This window comes from Dipteris shenzhenensis, chromosome 6 (assembly GCF_047967505.1).
Source record: "Dipteris shenzhenensis isolate YYH24624 ecotype China chromosome 6, Dip_SZ_1.0, whole genome shotgun sequence".
Taxonomy (NCBI): domain Eukaryota; kingdom Viridiplantae; phylum Streptophyta; class Polypodiopsida; order Gleicheniales; family Dipteridaceae; genus Dipteris; species Dipteris shenzhenensis.
In genome coordinates, this window is record NC_141601.1 from 46,878,131 (window position 1) to 46,899,045 (window position 20,915).

At 40.0% G+C, this 20,915-nt stretch overlaps 1 protein-coding gene and 1 pseudogene across 2 annotated transcripts in view; both read right to left on the minus strand.

Moving 5' to 3' along the window:
- Positions 1-8,055: 8,055 nt before the first annotated feature.
- The window catches only part of LOC147901245 (polyphenol oxidase, chloroplastic-like), a 127,035-nt pseudogene continuing 114,175 nt past the window's right edge, over positions 8,056-20,915 (minus strand). Inside the window, exon 2 of the transcript XR_015541188.1 lies at positions 8,056-8,203. The product of XR_015541188.1 is annotated as a polyphenol oxidase, chloroplastic-like (transcript). The remainder of the gene's footprint in view (positions 8,204-20,915) is intronic.
- Positions 8,304-10,133, minus strand: LOC147901246 (polyphenol oxidase, chloroplastic-like). Its single transcript, XM_087375876.1, has one exon. The coding sequence runs from the start codon at positions 10,054-10,056 to the stop codon at positions 8,467-8,469; it is 1,590 nt and encodes a 529-aa protein (XP_087232002.1). The 5' UTR covers positions 10,057-10,133; the 3' UTR covers positions 8,304-8,466.

Below are 20,915 nucleotides of genomic sequence, written 5' to 3' on the forward strand. Positions count from 1 at the left end.
ACTATGCTCACTCCTACGCCTCCATCCAAGATTGTCGTGGCACCCTTGTTCTAGTAAGTGATCATGAGTATCGCATTAGTGCCATCAGTTTCAAAGTATGGGCCTAACTTATTGATTAGTATCTAGAGAAGGTTCGACTCCTCTACAGGAGCTTCTGCTACCTCGATGGGCACTACCTTGGGGGTGACCATCTGTCCATTCATCTAGTCGGAGAGATCTCTCCAAAGGATAGGATTCCCTCTTAGCAGGGTTGCAATAGGCATTTTCACCTCTATGGACAAGAATGCAGCTAGGCTAGCCACATCTTGAGGTTGGGTAATTAGTTCTCGGCCTTCTGATTGTGGCTCTTCAAAGCCATAGAGGACATATGGTCCTCTTTTGTAGCCTGATGCCATGTGGGGTCATCCTCAAACATTTTATGCCTTCCATTGAAGAGCCGCACGATCATTCCTTATCCACCCCCATCCACCTTTTCCCATACGAGAGAGGCTTTAAGGGCTCTATTAAGGACTTGGTAGTTCATATGGATCGTATTCACACCCTTGTTGGTCTTGAGTCATTTCTTAAATCTCGCTTGGTAGTCTTGTACCAACTGTTGTACCTCAGCAAGGTGTTGTTCTAGATGTAGTAGCAAGGTCGGGGTATTCATCTTGATCCTTAGGGGTTGGGTTCTGCTTATAAGTTGGGACCCATATTGCATTGTCTCTTCCCTTAGGCCATAAGTTAGTTGGATTTGGAATCTATGGGGTGTGCCTTGAGAATAATGAAGTGGATATAGTAGTCGTGTCTACTTCAAGTCCGCTCTGAATAATCGCTCTATGTGGTCCTCTTCCTATTTTAACAGCATTCATGTGGTATGTATCCCTAGCCATTTTATCATTCTTGGCCTACTTATGGTGTTCCTTGCTTAGTTCTCTAGCCTAGGCCCTAGTTAAAACATTTTAGGACACCAAAGGGACTTGGCCTCTCTTGATACTTATCAAATTAATGCTAGTCTTAGGATTTGTGGCCATTCTAGGGGTCCTTTGCATTGGACAATCCTTGTAGAAATGGTCCACCCTACAGCAGCCAGAACACAATGGAGCATTCATGCTAGTGGTGGTTGTTACAGAAAGGGTTAGGTAATCCTTGTAAGGGAAGTCCCTTAGGAATTGAGATCCTTGACATTTAAAGCAAGCCACCAGTTGATTGGATAGCATCTTACAAAGACACTCACTAGTATGATGTGTTCCTTGACATATTGTGCATCAAGGTATTTATGTCCCACGATTTTTGAGTTACCGGTAGCATCTATTTGATATATCAGGATGTATTTTTTATCATGTATAATGTAATGGCTCACATAGATGGACTGATATGGGAGACTCTCATATTGTGAGGAGTCACTTGCCGTCGAAGCAGGGATGTTTTTATCGAAGGTATAGAAATATAGTATTATAATATACTGGCAAAATTTTTCATAAATTATTTTTAAAAGTCTTAAAGAATTGGCGAATTATATCTTTTGTTATAATTTTTGTTTCAAAACTTGGCTAAATATTCTAGGACATTTAAAAAACTTTCAATTTTCACAAATATATTAAAAACTCTATCTTTTCCGTTTTACATAATTTCAAAATACATGAAATAGCTAGCATTTAGGATACTGTAGAGTATGCAAAACATAAAATTGTTTAAGGATAATGAATACCCTTCAAATCCAATGGGGGAAGAAAATTCTCAAAGTCTTGTTTAAATAGTCCAAAAAAGCTAATTATAGCCTTTTCTTTTATAGCTTGACTTCCAGAGTGCTAATGCTCTGTCATACGGAAAGCTACTAACATCATAAGAACAAGAGTATAATCTCAAGCTAAGATCTAAGTTATCATCTAGCTTATTACGAAGCTTATCCTTCAAGTAACCGAGAGTACTAGAACACGTTTCATCCTCAACTGAGCCAAGAATAAAGGTTTGACATAAATTTGCAAGGTTGAAGTACTCAGAAATGTTATCTTGTAGGAATGTACTGCGAGAGAGCTCGTTCCAAAGCCGAACCATCGAACCTTGCATTTGAACATTTTCCATTAAATTACTTTGCTGGTGCATGACTTCTCCAAAAAGGGAAGACTGTGAATAAAGCTTTCCAAACTCCAGCAAACCATTGTACTTTATATTGTCCATGTCAATGTCCCATCCAAAGTGTTTTTTGAAAGCATCCAAATGATTCTTTAGACCTGCTTTGATATTTTCATAAGATCCATTGACCCAAAAATGTGGAAATATGATGGTAAATGCTTCCATTAAGTCATTTCGTGGAAACCTACTTCTAATCTCATCTACCACTGCACTTGCAACTTCACTAAGGGCATTTTTCACCGTTTTTACTTTCTTTAAAAAAGCCTCTTTTTTAATGTATTGTAGTCTTTTGTGTCGTTTGTTTTCTCTTGTCATCCTGAAAATCTGATTGTTTGCACGAAGGCAAACATATCCTTCTTGGTTACATGTTAAAAGTGAGGAATCCCCATCTAGGTCTATTAAACTTTTCCAATTTTTGAACAATTTCTCGTCTTGAAAACTGGAGCTTGACTTCTTATCGTATGCTGTTGTTATAGTCAAATTAGTGAGTTTTATTGCCTTGACATATTCATTGATATAAATATCTTTCGATTGCGACATTTTACTCAACATATTCATTTTGTCTAAAAGTGGAATAATTCCACACAATCCCAATATCGAATCTATGTTGGTCAGTTTATGATACAAAATATCTGCCTTTTCAACCTCTTCTTCTGCCTCCATGTGCATTAAATAGACCAAAGTCTTGTATTCATCCCATAATCTTTTCACTGGCTGAACCAAAGATATCCATCTAGTATCCACATTCTTCAAAATCTTCCTCCCTTTTGTACCCAGTGCTTCTGTAATAACTCTAAATTGATTGTATCTTTTTGGACTCTTGCAAAAGTAAGAGTAGCTTTTTTTAACCAACGTCTCGATTCGTTGTACTGATGGAAATGTGGACACAACTTTGTAAGCCAGATTTGTGCGATGAGCCATACAATGTATCCCAACACAGTAAGGAGCATATTTTGTTTCTATTTGTACAGAGACACCATTCTGACAACCTTGCAAGACTGAAGCACCATCACATGCAAAACAAACAAGTTTCTTGACCATCTCAGACTCTGTCACACCTCCATACTCTTTTAAAGCTTGGATCAAAACTTGCACTATGTTATTAGCATTGGATTCTGAATTAAGTTTGTGTACATGTAAAAAATATGGTTTTCTCTTATTGTTTTCCACCACGTACAAATGCATTCCCAACCACGATGTAGTATCCACAGCTGTGTACTCATCCAATGACACACAAAAAAAGTCGGCAAGTTTTAAAGTCTCCTTTAAATCATCAATTATGACTTGGTTCATGTGGTTAGCCATATCTGTTGCGCTACTCCTTGACCAATGCATGCTTGCCAAATTAGGAACATCCAAAAATTGAAGATATGATTGGTAACCCGAGAAGTTTATCAATGAGTATTAGGAAAAAAGGAAGCTCATTTTGGGGCCTTTTAGAAGAGAGAGAAAATAGGCTCTCAACCAATCAGGAGTGGGCCAACGTAACGTTGAAAATTCAACAAAAGAATATGAAAATAAGAAAAAGAAATAGTACTATATGTTCGTAGAAGCATGTCACATTAATGCGGTGATCTAATTTGAATCTTTTAAAAATTTATTTTCTGTGTAGAATCTGGTGATTCTGACACCGTAGACGCATCCGGAACGGCCCAAAACCCCAAAAACGGCACTGGAAACGCTGGAATCGGACATCTGGAGGCCCGGAAACGGCCAAAAAAGGCCGAAAAGTGGGATTTGCAGCAAAACGCGATCTGGCACCTTTTGAAGCCAGATCGCGTTTTGCTGCAAATCCCACTTTTCGGCCTTTTTTGGCCGTTTCCGGGCCTCCAGATGTCCGATTCCAGCGTTTCCAGTGCCGTTTTTGGGGTTTTGGGCCGTTCCGGACGCGTCTACGGTGTCAGAATCACCAGATTCTGCACAGAAAAGTGTTGCTCTTATATGAACATTGAATGTAAAGCATGTGAAAGAATATATTTATTCCTTTTCACACTGACATTTCTCACGCAAGTATCCATATTTTCTTGCTTTTGTAGAGAGAGAAAAGAGAAAATAGTGAATTTCTTACAGGGCCCCAAAATGAGCTCCCTTTTTTCCTAATGGGCCTTGCTTCAATATTTGCATGATAGTTGAGAGAATTACACTATCTTTTCTCTATCAACCTGATCATCGATACATTCCCAATGCTTTTTCAATGATCCTTCACTTTTATTTCTACTAGACTCTTGTGCAAGCAAGAACTTATTGTACTCAATCTCATTTTTTAAGTGGCGGTTATTTTCCTTGTCCCATTCTTTGATCACTTTCTTTTCATTACTTGTACCTTCTACAGTCTTGTAAACCTTCCCACAATGCTTCTCAATCGTATCAATCTTCAATTGTAACCATGCCTCCTTTTTCCTTGCCCATGTGCATATTTTACAAATGGCCCACTTTGGTGCATCCCCAGTGTCCACTTGTTCTACGTCTAACCAAGGATATTTGGCTACCCAATCTTCTTGAAAATTCCTACGAATATCCCAAGCTCTCTTTCTCTTCTACTTACTTGAAGAGTTGCAACTTTGTGATGCATTCTCAATGGCTTCTTCAGTTGGTGTTGACATTGATGATACTGTTTCTGACATTTTTCCACTTTCCAATCCAGTTAAATCCACTTCCTCATTATTTGTCAATGATGTGCCAGCTGATGAATTTTCAATTCCAACTGCATTCCCTTGATTATAGTTTTGTGATCCTATCTTCCCTGCTTAATGCCCATCAATACACGACAATACTCAAACCGCTGACTAGGTAGACTCTTCGTCAGCATATCTGCAGGGTTATCATCTGTATGAACCTTGACAAGCTCTATGCGCTTGTCCTCAAGTACCTTCCTGATGAAATGGTACCTGATCTCAATGTGTTTGGTCTTTGCATGAAAGACCGAATTCCATGCTAGCTGAATAGCACTCATGGAATCACTATGCAATGTCGGTACACCTGTATGAATCCCCAAATCTCCCACTAGCCGATCAAGCCATATAGCCTCCTTGCAACCCTTTGTGGCTGCAACATACTCAGCCTCTATGGTAGACAAAGCAACGCACTTCTGTGCACGAGACATCCACGACACTGCACCACCTACAAAGGTGAACACATAACCAGAAGTGGATCTCCTACTATCCGCATGCCCTGCATAGTCTGAATCTATATACCCAAGTACACGCATGTCTCCTCTAGATTGGAGCATATGCCTTTAGACTTTCTGTAATTGGAGAGTGATACAACAAAGACGCATAGCTGAAGATGGAATAACAAAATATATTCCTCTTACATGGAAATCAATATAAAGAACAACAACTTTGAGTCACCAAATCCTTTACACATTATACAAAAGCAGATCTTGTCACGTTAAATATAATATTCTTTATGTAAATTTTATGTTTTATTTTAAAAGAAATGAGTTTATGTCTCGAATATTATTTTTTATTCTCTCTTTTTTGAGACTTTGTTGTGTTTATGGCAGAATATTTGAAGATCAAGAATAATGGGATAAAATCATTGCTCTTTTGAGTGAGATTGCAAAATCCAATGTTGATGTGCCATTGATGTTGGAAGTCTTATCACAGAGCATTGAGCAAGAATAGCAAATTGGAAGTATGGATGTAAACACAGCACAGTCTAGAAGAGTAAGTATGGACATATCATAATCCTCTATACCTCTAATAGCAGAGACAATTGGTGAACATCACTCCATTGCTCCAATGGTGGAGACACCTTTGTATGAGCAAATTTTTCATGTTCCAAAAAAGAGGGATCGTGATGAAAGTGTCATTTATGGGAAGAAAGTGTTAGAAAAGCACTTTAGTAATCAACATTAGATCCTTCTAAAAAATTATAGCATTGTTAAAGGATGGTTTAAAGGACAATATTTGGCTATGGATTTATGACACAAGAAGGAGGAACAAGAGAAGTTAAAACACATCATTTATGAGAATCATCAAGAGATTTTGCCATTGAAATTTTCTGGAGTAACTTATACGTGGAAAGAAGAGGACATACATGAATGGTATGTATTGTCCACACAATCCAAGCAAAAATATGAGAAAAAGAAAACATCCCAATACCAGGTATTTGATCTTTACTCATATTTCTCTTAATGTTATTTTACATGCAAAATAATTGGACCACTTGATTCTATTATGTTTTGTTGATATAAGTTTACTTTTTTGTAGACAAATACACACATGGCAAAAGTATCAAAGCAATGTGAAGAAAAATTACCTGATTCTAACCAGGTAGGAGATAGCTCTTAAGATAAATAGGAGGCATCTCTTTTCTTTGTTACAAATAAGTTTGTGTTTTTGCAGACAAATATCCACAGAGGTGAAGCATACGAGCCTGAAGAAAGTGAAGAAAATAATTTACCTCCTCTTGTTCAAGTAAGAGATAGATCTTAATATTTTAAGAGAAAGCTCTTAAGGTTGCACTTTTCCATGTGATAAATTTTGTCATGTTACTAGATTCATCTAAGATATGGGTAAAATGGATATGTATATGTTGAAGATTTATGAAATTATGTGCTTCAAAATTAAAGAAGAATTGACTCTCTCTCTCTCTCTCTCTCTCTCTCTCAGTATCTCTCTCAAGAAGAAGTTCAAGCGGCTCTTGTGGAAAATGTTTCAAGTACTATAAGAAAAGGAGATCGAGCAAGAAAGGTGTGAATATGCGAAGAATTTTTATTAAAAATTTGTATGTTTCTCAAATATGTTAATTTTTTGATAATAACTTTGGTTCAAGTTTTTCTTTTTAACGCATTTATTATGTTTCTAAATATGCTTGTGATTTTATAGATGAGTGATAGGATGTTAAAAAAGAAATGCTCCCAAAAAAACTTCAACAAAATCCAAGAAGCAAAAGGTATGCTTTTCAAAACCGAAATGAATAGCTCTAAAGGATTTCCTTACCACGAGAATAAATGTTTTAGGACATTTTCTTTTTTTTTAATTTTAAATGTGGGATGTAATATGTTTTGAAATGTCTAATTCAATTTGATAATAGGACTTGACACAAAAAATTGGATTGAGAATCGAATCTACTTCTCTTTACCAAACTATAGCGAGGTAATAAACTTCTTATTGCATTGTCAATCAATAGAATCTTAGAATTATTATTTTTTATGTTACGTTTTCTTTTATGATATTTTGCTAAAGTATGACAAAAGAATAATGGATGTTTGTAAGTGATAAATACGAGTGAGAAACATGAGAAAACAATCCCTCAGTATATATGGATGTGCCTACGATCGATGACATGTAGAAAGGGCTTAAGGCATTGCATGCAGAGTTTAGAAAGACTTATGATAGTTTTAATAGTTTTTTGCTAGAACTAAGAATAGTCATAGTTACATTGATACCATGAGAAAGGACTTGCTATCTTGGTTACTTGCTCATGGCAAAGTTAGAGTACATAATATTTGCAATTAATGTAGTAATCTTACCATAGATGCATGTGCATCTTGATAGAGTAAGCATCAAACTACAACATTATTTTTTTATTCAATTGATACAATTTAACTTACATCTAATTCATTTTTATTTATTTTCTTTATTTCAAGTTTTATTAAATAAAACTTCTCCTCTTTGTCATATATATGCTTTAAAGTTTATTTATATGTAATTATTATGAAAGTTAGAATTTGCTTATGTTTATTTACATCTAATTATTGAGGAAATTACAATTTGCATGAAATTTATAATCAATACAAAATGCCTTCTTTGATTTTAATGTCAAGTGGAGAGCATGAATGAAGCTCAATGTCATATCGTAAAAATGGCTTTTAAAGCATAACATGCAACCATAATACCCCATCTTAGGACTAAGCAATTACTTGAAAGGAAACAAGCTTACAAATTGAATAAATACCTCTATTAAGAAATTCAATTAAAAAAAAAACCTGGTTACAATCTCTCTCGGAAATCCAGTATGGACAATTTTAAATGTAGAGAATGGCTTAGGATATTTTCATATATAAAAACATCGTAGGGAATTTTTCTAAATAGTAAACCATTATGGATCATTTTCCTATGTAGAGAATGGACGAGGAAATCTCCCTAGAGTTACTGTATATAGGAAAACACTATATCGATACTTATGGATAAATTTTCTATGTAGAGAATAGGCTAGGAAATTTCACTATATAGTATACTTATGAGACTAAAATTCCCTGGTTTGCCAATCTAGATAATCAACCATTTGCACTTTTCCTAGATACGTTCGTTTCAATCTAGGAAATCATCTAGTAAATTGCGTTTTTTTCCTATATAGACATTAGTCTTGTGTAAAAAAGTAAGATGCTGCCAAAACTGAAGCTCATTGAACTTCTCTCCTCCACGCATCATCAGTCGCTTCCTGTTGCACACACAAAATTTCGAAGCTCGCAATGGAAGCAGGCACACCAATGTCGGAGCTTAAGCCTCTCGGCACAATCGTCACTATAATGCTCTCCTGCTCCGTCAAATTTAATTCCTTCACGATTGCGCCAATATCGTAGCTCGCCGTCGTCTCATTCACTCCTACGTAAAACTGTGGCACCGTTGTGAAGAACCCAACGTACTCTACACATCCCGTCGATGTAGACCTGTTCGCTGTTGGAAGGTTCATGTAGATGTCGAAATCCGTCGGATATGACGTCTCCCACTCCACCCCGCCAAGCACCAGCTCCTCTTCTACGTCTGTGGTTGCCTGTTCCGGATCTCTCTGTACCACCGCAGAACAGGGTGTCAATATGAGCTCACCCGCCGTGCACAGTGTATCGTTCTCAGCTAGGCTTGCAACACCGTCGCTCAGCCTCACAGGAACAGCGTTCATCCATGGATTCTCCACGTCCTCATAGACATAACCCAAGTTCGTAGTGTCGAGGGAGTCTCTGACTTTCACGCTGACGAGCTGGGCTTCCTCGTTATAGAAGGCAAACTCGGAGTCCAGATAGTCTGGGTCATCGATATCTAGATTGCCTTCCATGCTCTTCCACACCTCCCATAGCCTGTCAATGTTAGCGTGATGAGCGTAGAACATCGGGTCGCGCGCAGCGGCGTAAAAGGAACCCATATCCTTCCAGCCTACTTGAGAGCGGCTTCCAGCCCAGAGATGTACTGAATTGTGTGGCCTCCTCTCCACGGTTCCATATCCAGGGCGTTGAGTGTCCCCCCTTCGATATGGCATGCCGAAAAATCTGTGCTGGGACGTAGCATCTCTGATTAAGGAGCGGTAAATGGTGTTTGCATTCTCCTCGATTTGTACTGCAGCAGTGCGTTCGTCTGTGTCATAAGTGTAATCGATCGCTACCAAAGCAGGAGGCTGGTGCCTACTGTCCCTCAGCGGATCTACAAGAGCTGGAATGTCGGTGAAAACCCATGGCATTGTACTCCGATTTGAATTATCATAATTCCAAAATGTGAGCGCAAAAGTGTCATCTCCCAGCAATTTCGACAAGATCCGCTCGTGGAAGTACAGATACCACCGATGAAACGAGAAGAAGAGCCAGGATCCGTGGACTTGGAAGACTTGAGTGGAGTTGAGCTGAGTGTAAACAGTGTTGCAATAGGCACAGTGGATGTTGGCTTGCTGCTGAAAAGAACGAGGGTCTTCGGGGGGGAGAGCGCGCATGAGATTGTAGGCTCGGAGAAGTTTCTCAGCATACGACTGATTGACGGCATGAGAAGGCTGGCGGACTTTGAGGGAGCTATAGGAGCTGCGATTAGGCTGGAAAGGGATTGGGGGGGAGGAGAAAGTAGGGGCGCAACAGTTGAAGGGAAGTTCAGCAGAGGGGAGGTCGTATGGGAGATGGCAACTACTCATGTTGGGAGAGATGGAAGCAGAGGATGAGGGAGTTGCGAGGAGGAAGAAGAAGAAGCTGAGAAGGAACAACGGAAGGCAGCAAGAGGCTGAAGAGGAAGCCATGGCCAAGAGCAAGAGTGCAAGGAGCAAATCAACTGTGATGGAGCTCTGAAGGGTGTGAATGCTCAGATTCCATATGAAGTGAAAGGTGCCAAGAAAGTACTGGCTACTTTAGGTGACTTAGCTAGCTACGTGCAAGACATTCACTAATTGCCATAGAAGCCAAGGCTAGTTAGCTACCTGCAAGACATTCACTACTAGCTTGTACTCTACGAGCAAAACAGCCAACGGACACAAGTTACAATTTACGCCATAGAAGACATTCACAAGGTACATTTACGCCATAGAAGACATTCACAAAGTACGATTAACGCAAAAGAAGAGATTGACTACTAGCCGTAGAAGAAAAGTCTAGCTTGTACTCTGCTAGCAACACGTGAAAGGAGCAAGGCCACAAAATTTATGCCAGACATTTCGTCTCTTACTGAAACACCGCAACTTCTTATGTAACGAACTTCTAAAAGCATAAACAACACAATGCAGAGGTGACGCCCCTCCTTAGTTTCGTTGCGGAAACGTGGCCCTCGAATCACCGCACCAGTTCCTTTACGTGAAGTAGAGCACACCAAATGCACACCACGTGAAGTTGACGGGTGCCATTGCACCTCGGCGGTCCCCATCCCTCGTATAGCTGCATTGAGAGGGCCTTCCCACTCCAGCCAGTGGTGCTGGGGAGCCTCTCTAGCATAGTATTTTTGCAGCCCCATGGTTGTGAACTATTCTCAAATCTTGGGAGTTGAATGCTAGCCTAGTTGAATGCTAGCCTGCTTGACTCGTTCAACGGGGCATTTATTTCTGAAATCGCCTATTGTTGAGACATGAGACGTTCTACAACATGTGGTGGAGACCTGGGATGCTAGTTTCACTTGGTCCAGCCAGTCTGGAGGACTGTAGTAGATCACTACCGACACATAGAGACATGTTCCATTCCACAGTATATCTGTTGAGTCGACAGCCTCCCCAGCCTCAGCCCTGATGCGGAGAGACCCTCTAAGTCTCCCTTTACAACTTTGGGCTTTCCCAAAAAGCATCAGAACTTATGAATCCTAGACATAAGGGCTACAAATCCAAACTCTCTTTCTTTCGTCTTGTGTTCTAAGGACCTACACTACATAACTCCGAAGCTCCCACATTCCATGCACATGTATCTCCCCCCACCATAGCCCTAGAAAGAATGAGCATTTTGGAGGCATTTTGCCTTGTCTTAGCATGTATGGGTTTGAGAGCTTCTGCACATGGGCCAAAAAATGTGAGGTTGATGTGCAGTTGGTGCACCATGGTGAAAAACTCACGTGAACTAAATGGTGAATTAGTATATACGCTTGCCTTTGGCAGAGATGTATACATTGCCATTCGAGTTCTTGCTCTAGAGCTTGGTCTGAGCCTCACAGTGTCTAGGTGGCCATTGTTTATTAGCTAGGGTAGATGAGCCTATCAATTGGCCCAACATTGAAGTCATCAGGATGTAGAGTCAGAGACATATGTGGATTGGGTAAATTGGAAATTGCACTCCATTGTTGAAATGTGCAACTTTGAAAATTGAGGTGCGAATTCCAACACCAAAGGCACTCCAATCTTGCATTAGCTCAAAAGTAATAAAACATGTGAACTAAATGCAGTGCAACTACTCGCACATTTCCAAGCCATCATGCATAAGCCCTGAGTGACCACTTTCTTAAAAGCAATGAGCTTTTTTCGTAGCCTTATGGATTATGGGATGGAGTGACCACTTTCCCAAAAGACTTCGAAATGGAGTGACGTTCCCAATGCTCTTTGTCTTGTAAGGACATGCTACAAAAGAGTAGTATTTCATAGCACTTGAACACAAAATGCCAAAGCATAAAGACTCTAACAAGTGAAACTTAAGGCAAGGTAGCCACAGTCACTACTTGGGGGGAGGTGTCACTATGTATAAACCCCATATATTACGTGTTCGAAAATTTGGTGGACATGCAAGGCGTTTGAACTGCACATAGAATTATAGAAATGTATCAAAGCCAATTCAGTGCTCTAGATTCAAACTCGTTCATAGAAACATGTTCATGGATTCATAGCTTGTTACACATATGGTGAGATGCAGAGAAGAAGGAAAGTAACTTCTACTAATGAGAAATCACACAACTCAATATAGACCTTTTTGCTCATGCCTACCAGCTTTGTTGCAAGATTATACAATACATGAAGACTAAAACTAATCTATGGACCCTACTACTTAACAGTAGCTGCTCCAACATATTATAGAAAGCTTGAAACACTAACCGACTCTCATCGGTGTACACACAGGTCTCGTGGACCTTCCAAGAGAAGAGAAGTAGACTCTACATTTGTGTATATGTAGAAACTTTTCTCAGAATATTGTTACGAGGTGGCCACCATGCAAAACACTTCCACGGTGTAATCATGTATTACCAACAATCATGTATCACCACAAGCAAATTGATTTGTCTTTGAAAAAAGGCCTTTATGAAGATCACTTAGCTAACATCATGTGCATTCAAGGCCTATTTGTAAAACCCATTATCTATAAATTTATCATGAATAAAACACACCCTTTTCTATTCGATGTGTGAATAGCCCTTTATATGATGCCCTTTTGTATGTACAAAATGTGAAAAAGGGGGAGTTAAATAACTCCTTCTATTGAACCCACGTGCTATGCTTTCATATTTATAAGTGACCCCCTCGAGAGTCACTATTAACCATCAACACATGTCTTGAACCTACAATGACCCACTTAGTACTTTTAACATAAAGTAAAGAGCACATTGACATGACCTCTCTTTACTTCCCACAAGAGAGACTACACTTGACGACACTTAGGATATATCCCCCAATAGATCTTTCTAGGTGGGTGCATGATTAGGTGGTTCAATGGTGGTATCCCACATAATACTATTAATGACTACTATTATAGATATTTAGGGTAGCTACAAAAGTCAACACAAATTATTTTGATTTTAAGGAATATCATACCTGATTATTCCAGAAGGCATATTTTTTTGTTAACAGGGTCAACGTTAGCTTGGGTGTAGCCAATCACGAAACTATTTTCGGGGCCATTTTGGGGCCGCGACGCAATGCACTTCTGGGTGAATATTTGAATTTTGTGTGGACCTCCGCTCTTGCTAAAAATTTTCCCGACGTCATGAAGGCACACTGCGTAATAATGAGACGCAATCTATTTGTTCAGAACACCGCATAACTCGACACATGGCATCTCTGCACTGCTTCATGCAAGGCAGTCTCTAACCTACAATGCCTGATCAGTTATTATCGCATAGCCTTTTGCTGCTATAGCTTTGCCACCTGCCACTAGGCACACACTGTTATGGATAAATTTGACCAAAGTAAAAGTTATATGGTGAAATCTCATGAACTGTAACTCTCTAACTATAGGGAGTTTCCTCGTGTTGTAAAAAGAAAAAGTACTTCATTTCATGTGCTCTATTCATATTTGATACTAGATCATAGATTTTGAAGTTTTTCAAGTTCACTCCTTGGATGCATGCCACACGAGGAGGGTGGATATTTATGTCACTTCTCGATGAGTTCAAGGATTTGGTGCTTGGTCCTCCGCTCATTACGGCTACCAATTGGCAAGATCTCTTTCTTGATCTTCATGTAGATCTTCAACAAACAATGCATGGTTCAAGGAGACGACGGGTGGGATGATACACCATGGATGATTCAAGGTGAAGAACTAGCGATACACTGGGAGGACTTTCATTTCAATTCTACTCATTGTGCGGTGATCGAGCTACTTGCTGCATCAGAGGTAATTAAAAGGGTGACATTCTTCGAAGGGTGGGATGCTCCCCAAGCTTGGGGGGAGATTCGGTGCATCTGCTTATTAATTCCTGTGGATAAGCTCGTCTTGAATGATTTCTTCTTGATCTCATTACAAAGGTTTCTAGGGCTTAGCTATGGTTGATAATGTTTCGACCAAGGAATCCCTTTGTACCTAATCAACCTTTTGTGCCTCATTTTGAGCTTCAAGTTATAATTCTTTTTGGTCTAAAGATAAACTATCAACAAAGGATTGCAAGTTTATTTGGTGCTGAACTTCTTGCTCAAGTGTTGAATTCTCCCCACCCTCTCCTTCTACCTATCTTGGACTACCACGAAACTTGGGATGTTTGGATTTTAGTCTTAATGTGACGACATCTTGGCTCCTCCAATTTGACAGTGCATACAAACCTTTGACCAAGGCTACTGGTGTGGGTGTGAAGCTCACTTCACTAGGGGGTGAGGTGTATTGTTATAGCAAGTCTGCACCAGTAAGTAGTTGCAACCAAGCTGAGTACTTGGCACTCATTTTTGGGCTACAAAAGACGCAAGAACATCGCATCAAGCAACTTGAGGTGCAAGGAGATTCTCAACTTGTGTGTGAACAAGTTAGTGGAAGGTGCGGAGTGAAGGCTTGGTTCCATGACAACAACAAGCGTTGGAACTTTGCCAACAATTTGAAGAGGTAAAAAATCAGCATATCCCTCGAGCTCAAAATATAGTTACTGATTTCTTAGCACATGAAGCTTGTACTTCAATCAAGCATGAAGTGAGTGGAAGCACTGCCCCAACAAAGCCGCAAGCCACGAATGAGGGTGATCATTCATAAGGAATGCAAAGGTTGTGGTCATCATGAAACTAAGCGTTGGACATATTTGATACGAGTTTAACGACTTCAGAAGATCATCAAAAAGGTCCTCAAGGACATTGCTCAAAAGAAGGATGCTAGACTGCACACCCCTTGAAGAAATAGCATGGCAATTACAAGAATTGGAAGAAGCTGAAGGTGATGTGCAAGCTCTCCAACTGTTGACATTTGTCATGGCATTCTTGTTTGCCCTGATTAACAACCTCATGTAGTGCCATGTCTCTAACCCTTGCTTGTAAAGATGCATGCCATATCATGAGGGTTGGTCCTTTTAAGATTGTCTATGAGCTATTCTATGCTGAAGATTCTTCCCGTGTAGTATTTCACAATACACCAGTCACACCCTACCCTACCTATGTGTGCTTTGTGGATGTATCTTCACACGATTTTTAGTTCAAGCTACCTCTTTCCATTGTTTGCCAATAGATAAGCCTCATTTCATCTCTCTTTTCCATTTTCCAAGCATGGCTGACATTCCTGTGTTTTGTGGATGGGTTGAAGAAAATCCAAATGAGTATCTTGTGGCCTTCAGGTGCCATTGTGTTTCTCTCAACTTTCTTACTGAAGATAGATGGCTATTGGTTCTTCCCACATTTCTAGAGGGTTTTGGCTCAAGTGTGGTATGAGAAGTAGGCTGAAGACATTCACCAAAGCTGGCCAAGGTTGACAGTAGCGATGATTGAGTATTTTGGCAAAGAAGAGGAGCCAGAGAATGTGTACCTGCAGGTGGCAAACTTGAAGCAATCAAAAGGTGAGACGACACATCGATATGTGGATCGAGCGGCCGTGCTCCTGGACCGTTTAATTGCCATGCAGGAGGGCAATGCTAGACTCATCATGTGCTAGGCTACCTTGTAGTAGGAGCAAGTGATGAATTCCACCTCAAGCTTAAATGGGAGAATCTAGAAACTATGGCCCCAAGAAGAAGGTGCCCTTCTCAGGGCCCTCAGATGCTAAGATGGTAGAACCATCAACAGAGAAGACTAAAAGATCTTGTAGGAGTAAGTGGTCACCCTCGGATTTTCCCATCGACTCGAGGCAAGAGGACTATTCGGTTGTTCAGGACCTTGCTCATAGGTCTTTGAGCATCACACTTCCTCAACTAATAGCATTAAGCCCTAAGGTGAGACATGAGCTACAGCAAGGGATCTCAACAAGGAGGAGCAAGAAAAAGGGAAAGGTATGAGAGGTTTCTTCTATCTCTGAAGAAATTGATCGGCACCCACATACAATAGATGTTATCATAGATAATTGTCATGTCAAAAGTGTGTATGTCGATGAGGGAGCTGCATGTAATATCATGGTGCCCCGTATCATGAAGAAATTGAATTTGAAATGCACAAGGCATTCCTCCACTTGAATCAAGATAGCAGATGGTTGATGACTCGCCACCCTGGGAATCATTAAGTATCTTTCAACTAGGTTGAGGTGCGTGCAAAGTATTATGACCATTGGATATGCTTTGCATGGTCGATCATGCATTATACACCGTTTTTCCCCTAGTGATATGCACATCTGCAAAAAGACACACCCTTAGGTGTGTTATCTGACCAACTACTTATTGGATGGGTGTGCCTGTTTGAAAACATGTCAATACCACCTAGGTTGAGGTGTAGGAAAAGTATTGTGCCCATCGGATATGCTTTGCATGGTCAATCGAGCATTAAATACCATTTTTGCCTTGGTGTCATATACATCCATAAAAAAACATGCTGCTAGGTATGTTATCCGATCAAGTACTTATGGGATGGGCATGCCACTTTGCATGTAAGTCAATTCCACCTAGTTTAAGGTGTGTACAAAGTATTTTACTCATCGGATATGCTTTGCATTGTCGATCAAGCATAAAACACCGTTTTTGCCTTAGTGTCATGCACAACCATAAAAAAACACACTCCTAGGTGTGTTATTGAAACAAGTACTTCTCAGATGGGGGCTCCACTTTTCATGCAAGTTTTTTTCAATTAGATTGAGGTGCGTACAAAGTATTGTGACCATCCGATATGCTTTGCATTGTCGATCACGCATTATACACCGTTTTTTCCCTAGTGATATGCACATCCGTAAAAAAACATGCCCTTAGGTGTGTTATCCAACGAAGTACTTATCTGATGGGTATGCCTCTTTGAGAACATGTCAATACCACCTAGGTTGAGGCATGTGCCCATCGGATATCCTTTGCATTATCGATCGATCATTAAATACCATTTTTGCTCTAGTGTCATGCACATCCGTAAAAAAACACGCCGCTAGGTATGTTATCCGATCAAGTACTTATGGGATGGGTGCACCACTTTGCATGTAAGTTAATTCCACCTAGCTGAAGGTGTATGCAAAGTATTGTGCCCATCGGATATGCTTTGCATTGTCGATCAAGCATAAAACACTATTTTTGCCTTAGTGTCATGCACAACCATAAAAAAACACGGTCCTAGGTGTGTTATTCAAACAAGTACTTCTCAGATGGGGGCTCCACTTTGCACGCAAGTATGTTTCAACTAGGTTGAGGTTCATGCAAAGTATTGTGACCATCGGATATGCTTTGCATGGTCGATCATGCATTATCCACCATTTTTCCCGTAGTGATACATCTGCAAAAAAACACGCCCTTAGGTATGTTATCTGACCAAATACTTATCGGATGGGTGTGCCTCTTTGAGAAAATTTCAATACCACCTAGTTTGAGGCTTAGGAAAAGTGTTGTAACCATCGGATATCCTTTGCATGGTCGATCGAGCATTAAATTCTATTTTTGCTCTAGTGTCATGCACATCCGTTAAAAAACACACTACTAGGTATGTTATCCGATCAAGTACTTATGGGATGGGCACGCCACTTTGCATGTAAGTCAATTCCACTAGTTGAAAGTGTGTGCAAAGTATTTTTCCCATCGGATATGCTTTGCATTGTCGATCAAGCATAAAACACCATTTTTGCCTTAGTGTCATGCACAACCATAAAAAAACACGATCCTACGTGTGTTATTCAAACAAGTACTTATCGGATGGGGGCTCCACTTTGCACACAAGTCCGTTTCATTTATGTTGAGGTGCGTGCAAAGTATTGTCAGCATTGAATATGCTTTGCATGGTCGATGACGCATTATACAACTTTTTTCCTGTAGTGATATGCACATCCATAAAAAACACGCCGTTAGGTATGTTATCTGACCAAGTACTTATCGGATGGGTGTGCCTCTTTGGAAACATGTCAATACCACCTAGGTTAAGGTGTAGGAAAAGTATTGTGCCCATCGGATATGCTTTGTAGGGTCGATCGAGCATTAAATACCATTTTTTCCTTAGTGTCGCACATCCGTAAAAAAACACACTGCTAGGTGTGTTATCCAATCAAGTACTTCTGGGATGGGAACGCCAATTTGCATGTAAGTAAATTACACCTATTTTAAGGTATGTGCAAAGTGTTATGCCCATGCAATATGCTTTTCATTGTCGATTAAGCATAAAACAATGTTTTTGCCTTAGTGTCATGCACAACCATTAAAAAACACGGTCCTAGGTGTGTTATTGAAACAAGTATTTCTCAGATGGGAGCTCCACTTTGCATGCAAGTCTGTTTCAACTAGGTTGAGGTTCATGCAAAGTATTGTGACCATCAGATATGCTTTGCATGGTCGATCACACATTATCCACCGGTTTTCCCATAGTGAAATGCACATCTGCAAAAAAACATGCCCTTAGGTATGTTATCTGACCAAGTACTTATCGGATGGGTGTGCCTCTTTGAGAACATTTCAATACCACCTAGGTTGAGGCATAGGAAAAGTATTGTGCCCATCGGATATCCTTTTCATGGTCGATCGAGCATACTATTTCTGCTCGTGTCATGCACATCCATAAAAAAACACGCCGCTAGGTATGTTATCCGATCAAGTACTTATGGGATGGGCACTCCACTTTGCGTGTAAGTCAATTTCACCTAGTTTAAGGTGTGTGAAAAGTATTATGTCCATCGGATGTGCTTTGCATTGTCGATCAAGCATCAAACACCATTTTTGCCTTAGTGTCATGCACATCCATAAAAAAACACGCTGCTAGGTATGTTATTCAATCAAGTACTTATGGGATGGGCGCTCCACTTTGCACGAAAGTCCATTTCAACTAGGTTGACATGCATGCAAAGTATTATGACCATAGGATATGCTTTGCATGGTCAATCACGCATTATCCACCGTTTTTGCCGTAGTGATATGCACATCCGTAAAAAAACATGCTCTTAGGTATGTTATCTGACCAAGTACTTATCGGATGGGTGTGCCTCTTTGACAACATTTCAATACCACCTAGGTTGAGGTGTAGGAAAAGTATTGTGACCATCGGATATCCTTTGTATGGTCGATCGAGCATTAAATGCCATTTTTGCTCTAGTGTCATGCACATCCGTGAAAAAACACGCTGCTAGGTATGTTATTCGATCAAGTACTTATGGGATGGGCACTCCACTTTTCATGTAAGTCAATTTCATCTAGTTTAAGGTGTGTGCAAAGTATTATGCCCATCGGATATGCTTTGCATTGTCAATCAAGCATAAAACACTGTTTTTGCCTGTGTAATGCACAACCATAAAAAAACATGGTCCTAGGTGTGTTATTCAAATAAGTACTTATCGGATGGGGGCTCCACTTTGCACCCAAGTCAAGTTAAACTAGTTTGAGGTGGATGAAAAGTATTGTGACCATTGGATATGCTTTGCATGGTCGATCATGCATTATACACCGTTTTCCCCCTAGTGATATGCACATCCGTAAAAAAACATGCCCTTAGGTGTGTTATCCACTTAAGTACTTATCTGATGGGTGTGCCTTTTTTCAAACAAGTCAATACCACCTAGGTTGAGGTGCAAGTAAAGTATTGTGCCGATCGGATATGGATTTCATGGTTGATTGAGCATTAAATACCGTTTTTGCCTTAGTATCAAGCACATTTGTAAAAAAACACGGTCCTAGGTATGCTCACGCCACTTTTTATGCAACTCAATAACACCTAGGTTGAGGTGGGTGCAAAGTATTATGCCCATCAGATGTACTTTGCATGGTATATCACGTATTAAACTCCGTTTGTGCCTCAATGTCATACACAACCATTAAAAAACACGCTTTTAGGTGTGTTATCCAACCAACTGCTTATCAGATGGGTTTACCACTTTGCATGCAATGCAATACCATAATTGTTGAGGCTCATGCAAAGTATTGTGCCCATCGGATATGCTTTGCATTGTCGATCAAGCATTAAACCCCGTTATGGCCTTAGTGTCATGCACAACCATCAAAAAACGCGGTCCTAGATGTGTTATTCGACTAAGTACTTATGGGATGGGCACACCACTTTGCATGTAAGTCAATAACACCTAGGTTGAGATGTGTGCAAAGTATTGTGACGATCGGATATGCGTTGCATTGTCGATCAAGCATAAAACAACGTTTTTGCCTAAGTGTCATGGACAACTAATAAAAAACATGATCCTAGGTGTGATTTTTAAAAAAGTACTTATCGGATGGGGGAGCCACTTTGCAAGAAAGTCAATTTCAACTAGGTTGATGTGCGTGCACAATATTGTGTCTATCGGTTATGCTTTGCATGGGGGATCACACATTATACACCATTTTTCCCCTAGTGTTATGCACATCCGTCAAAGAACATGCTCTTACATGTATTATCATACCAAGTACTTATTGAATGGGCATTCCACTTTGCATGGAGCACCATACCACTGATTTTGAGGCACGTGCAAAGTATTGTGCCCATCGGATATGCTTTGTATGGTAGATTGAGTATTAAATACCGTTTTTGCCTTGGTGTCATGTAGAACTATAAAAAAACACGATCCTAGGTGTGTTTTTCAAACAAGTACTTATTGGATGGGGATGCCACTTTGCACACAAGTCAATACTACCTAGGTTGAGGAACGTGCAAAGTCTTGTGTCCATTGGATATGCTTTGCATAGTCGATCGCACATTATACACCATTTTGTTCCTAGTGTTATGCACAATCATCATAAAATATGTTTGCAGGTGTGTTATCCAAACAATTACTTATGGGATGGGTGCACCACTTTGTATGCAAGTCAATACGACCTAGGTTGAGGCGTGTACAAAGTTTTGTGCCCATCGGAGAAATGTAGATGTGATAATATTAGCAAATTCTCAGTATGTGTATATGTGTGTGTGTGTGGCAAACAATTTTGATA

Excerpts from the sequence above, each read along its gene's own strand:
- LOC147901246 (XM_087375876.1), bottom strand. The coding sequence starts at position 10,056 with ATGGCTTCCTCTTCAGCCTCTTGCTGCCTTCCGTTGTTCCTTCTCAGC.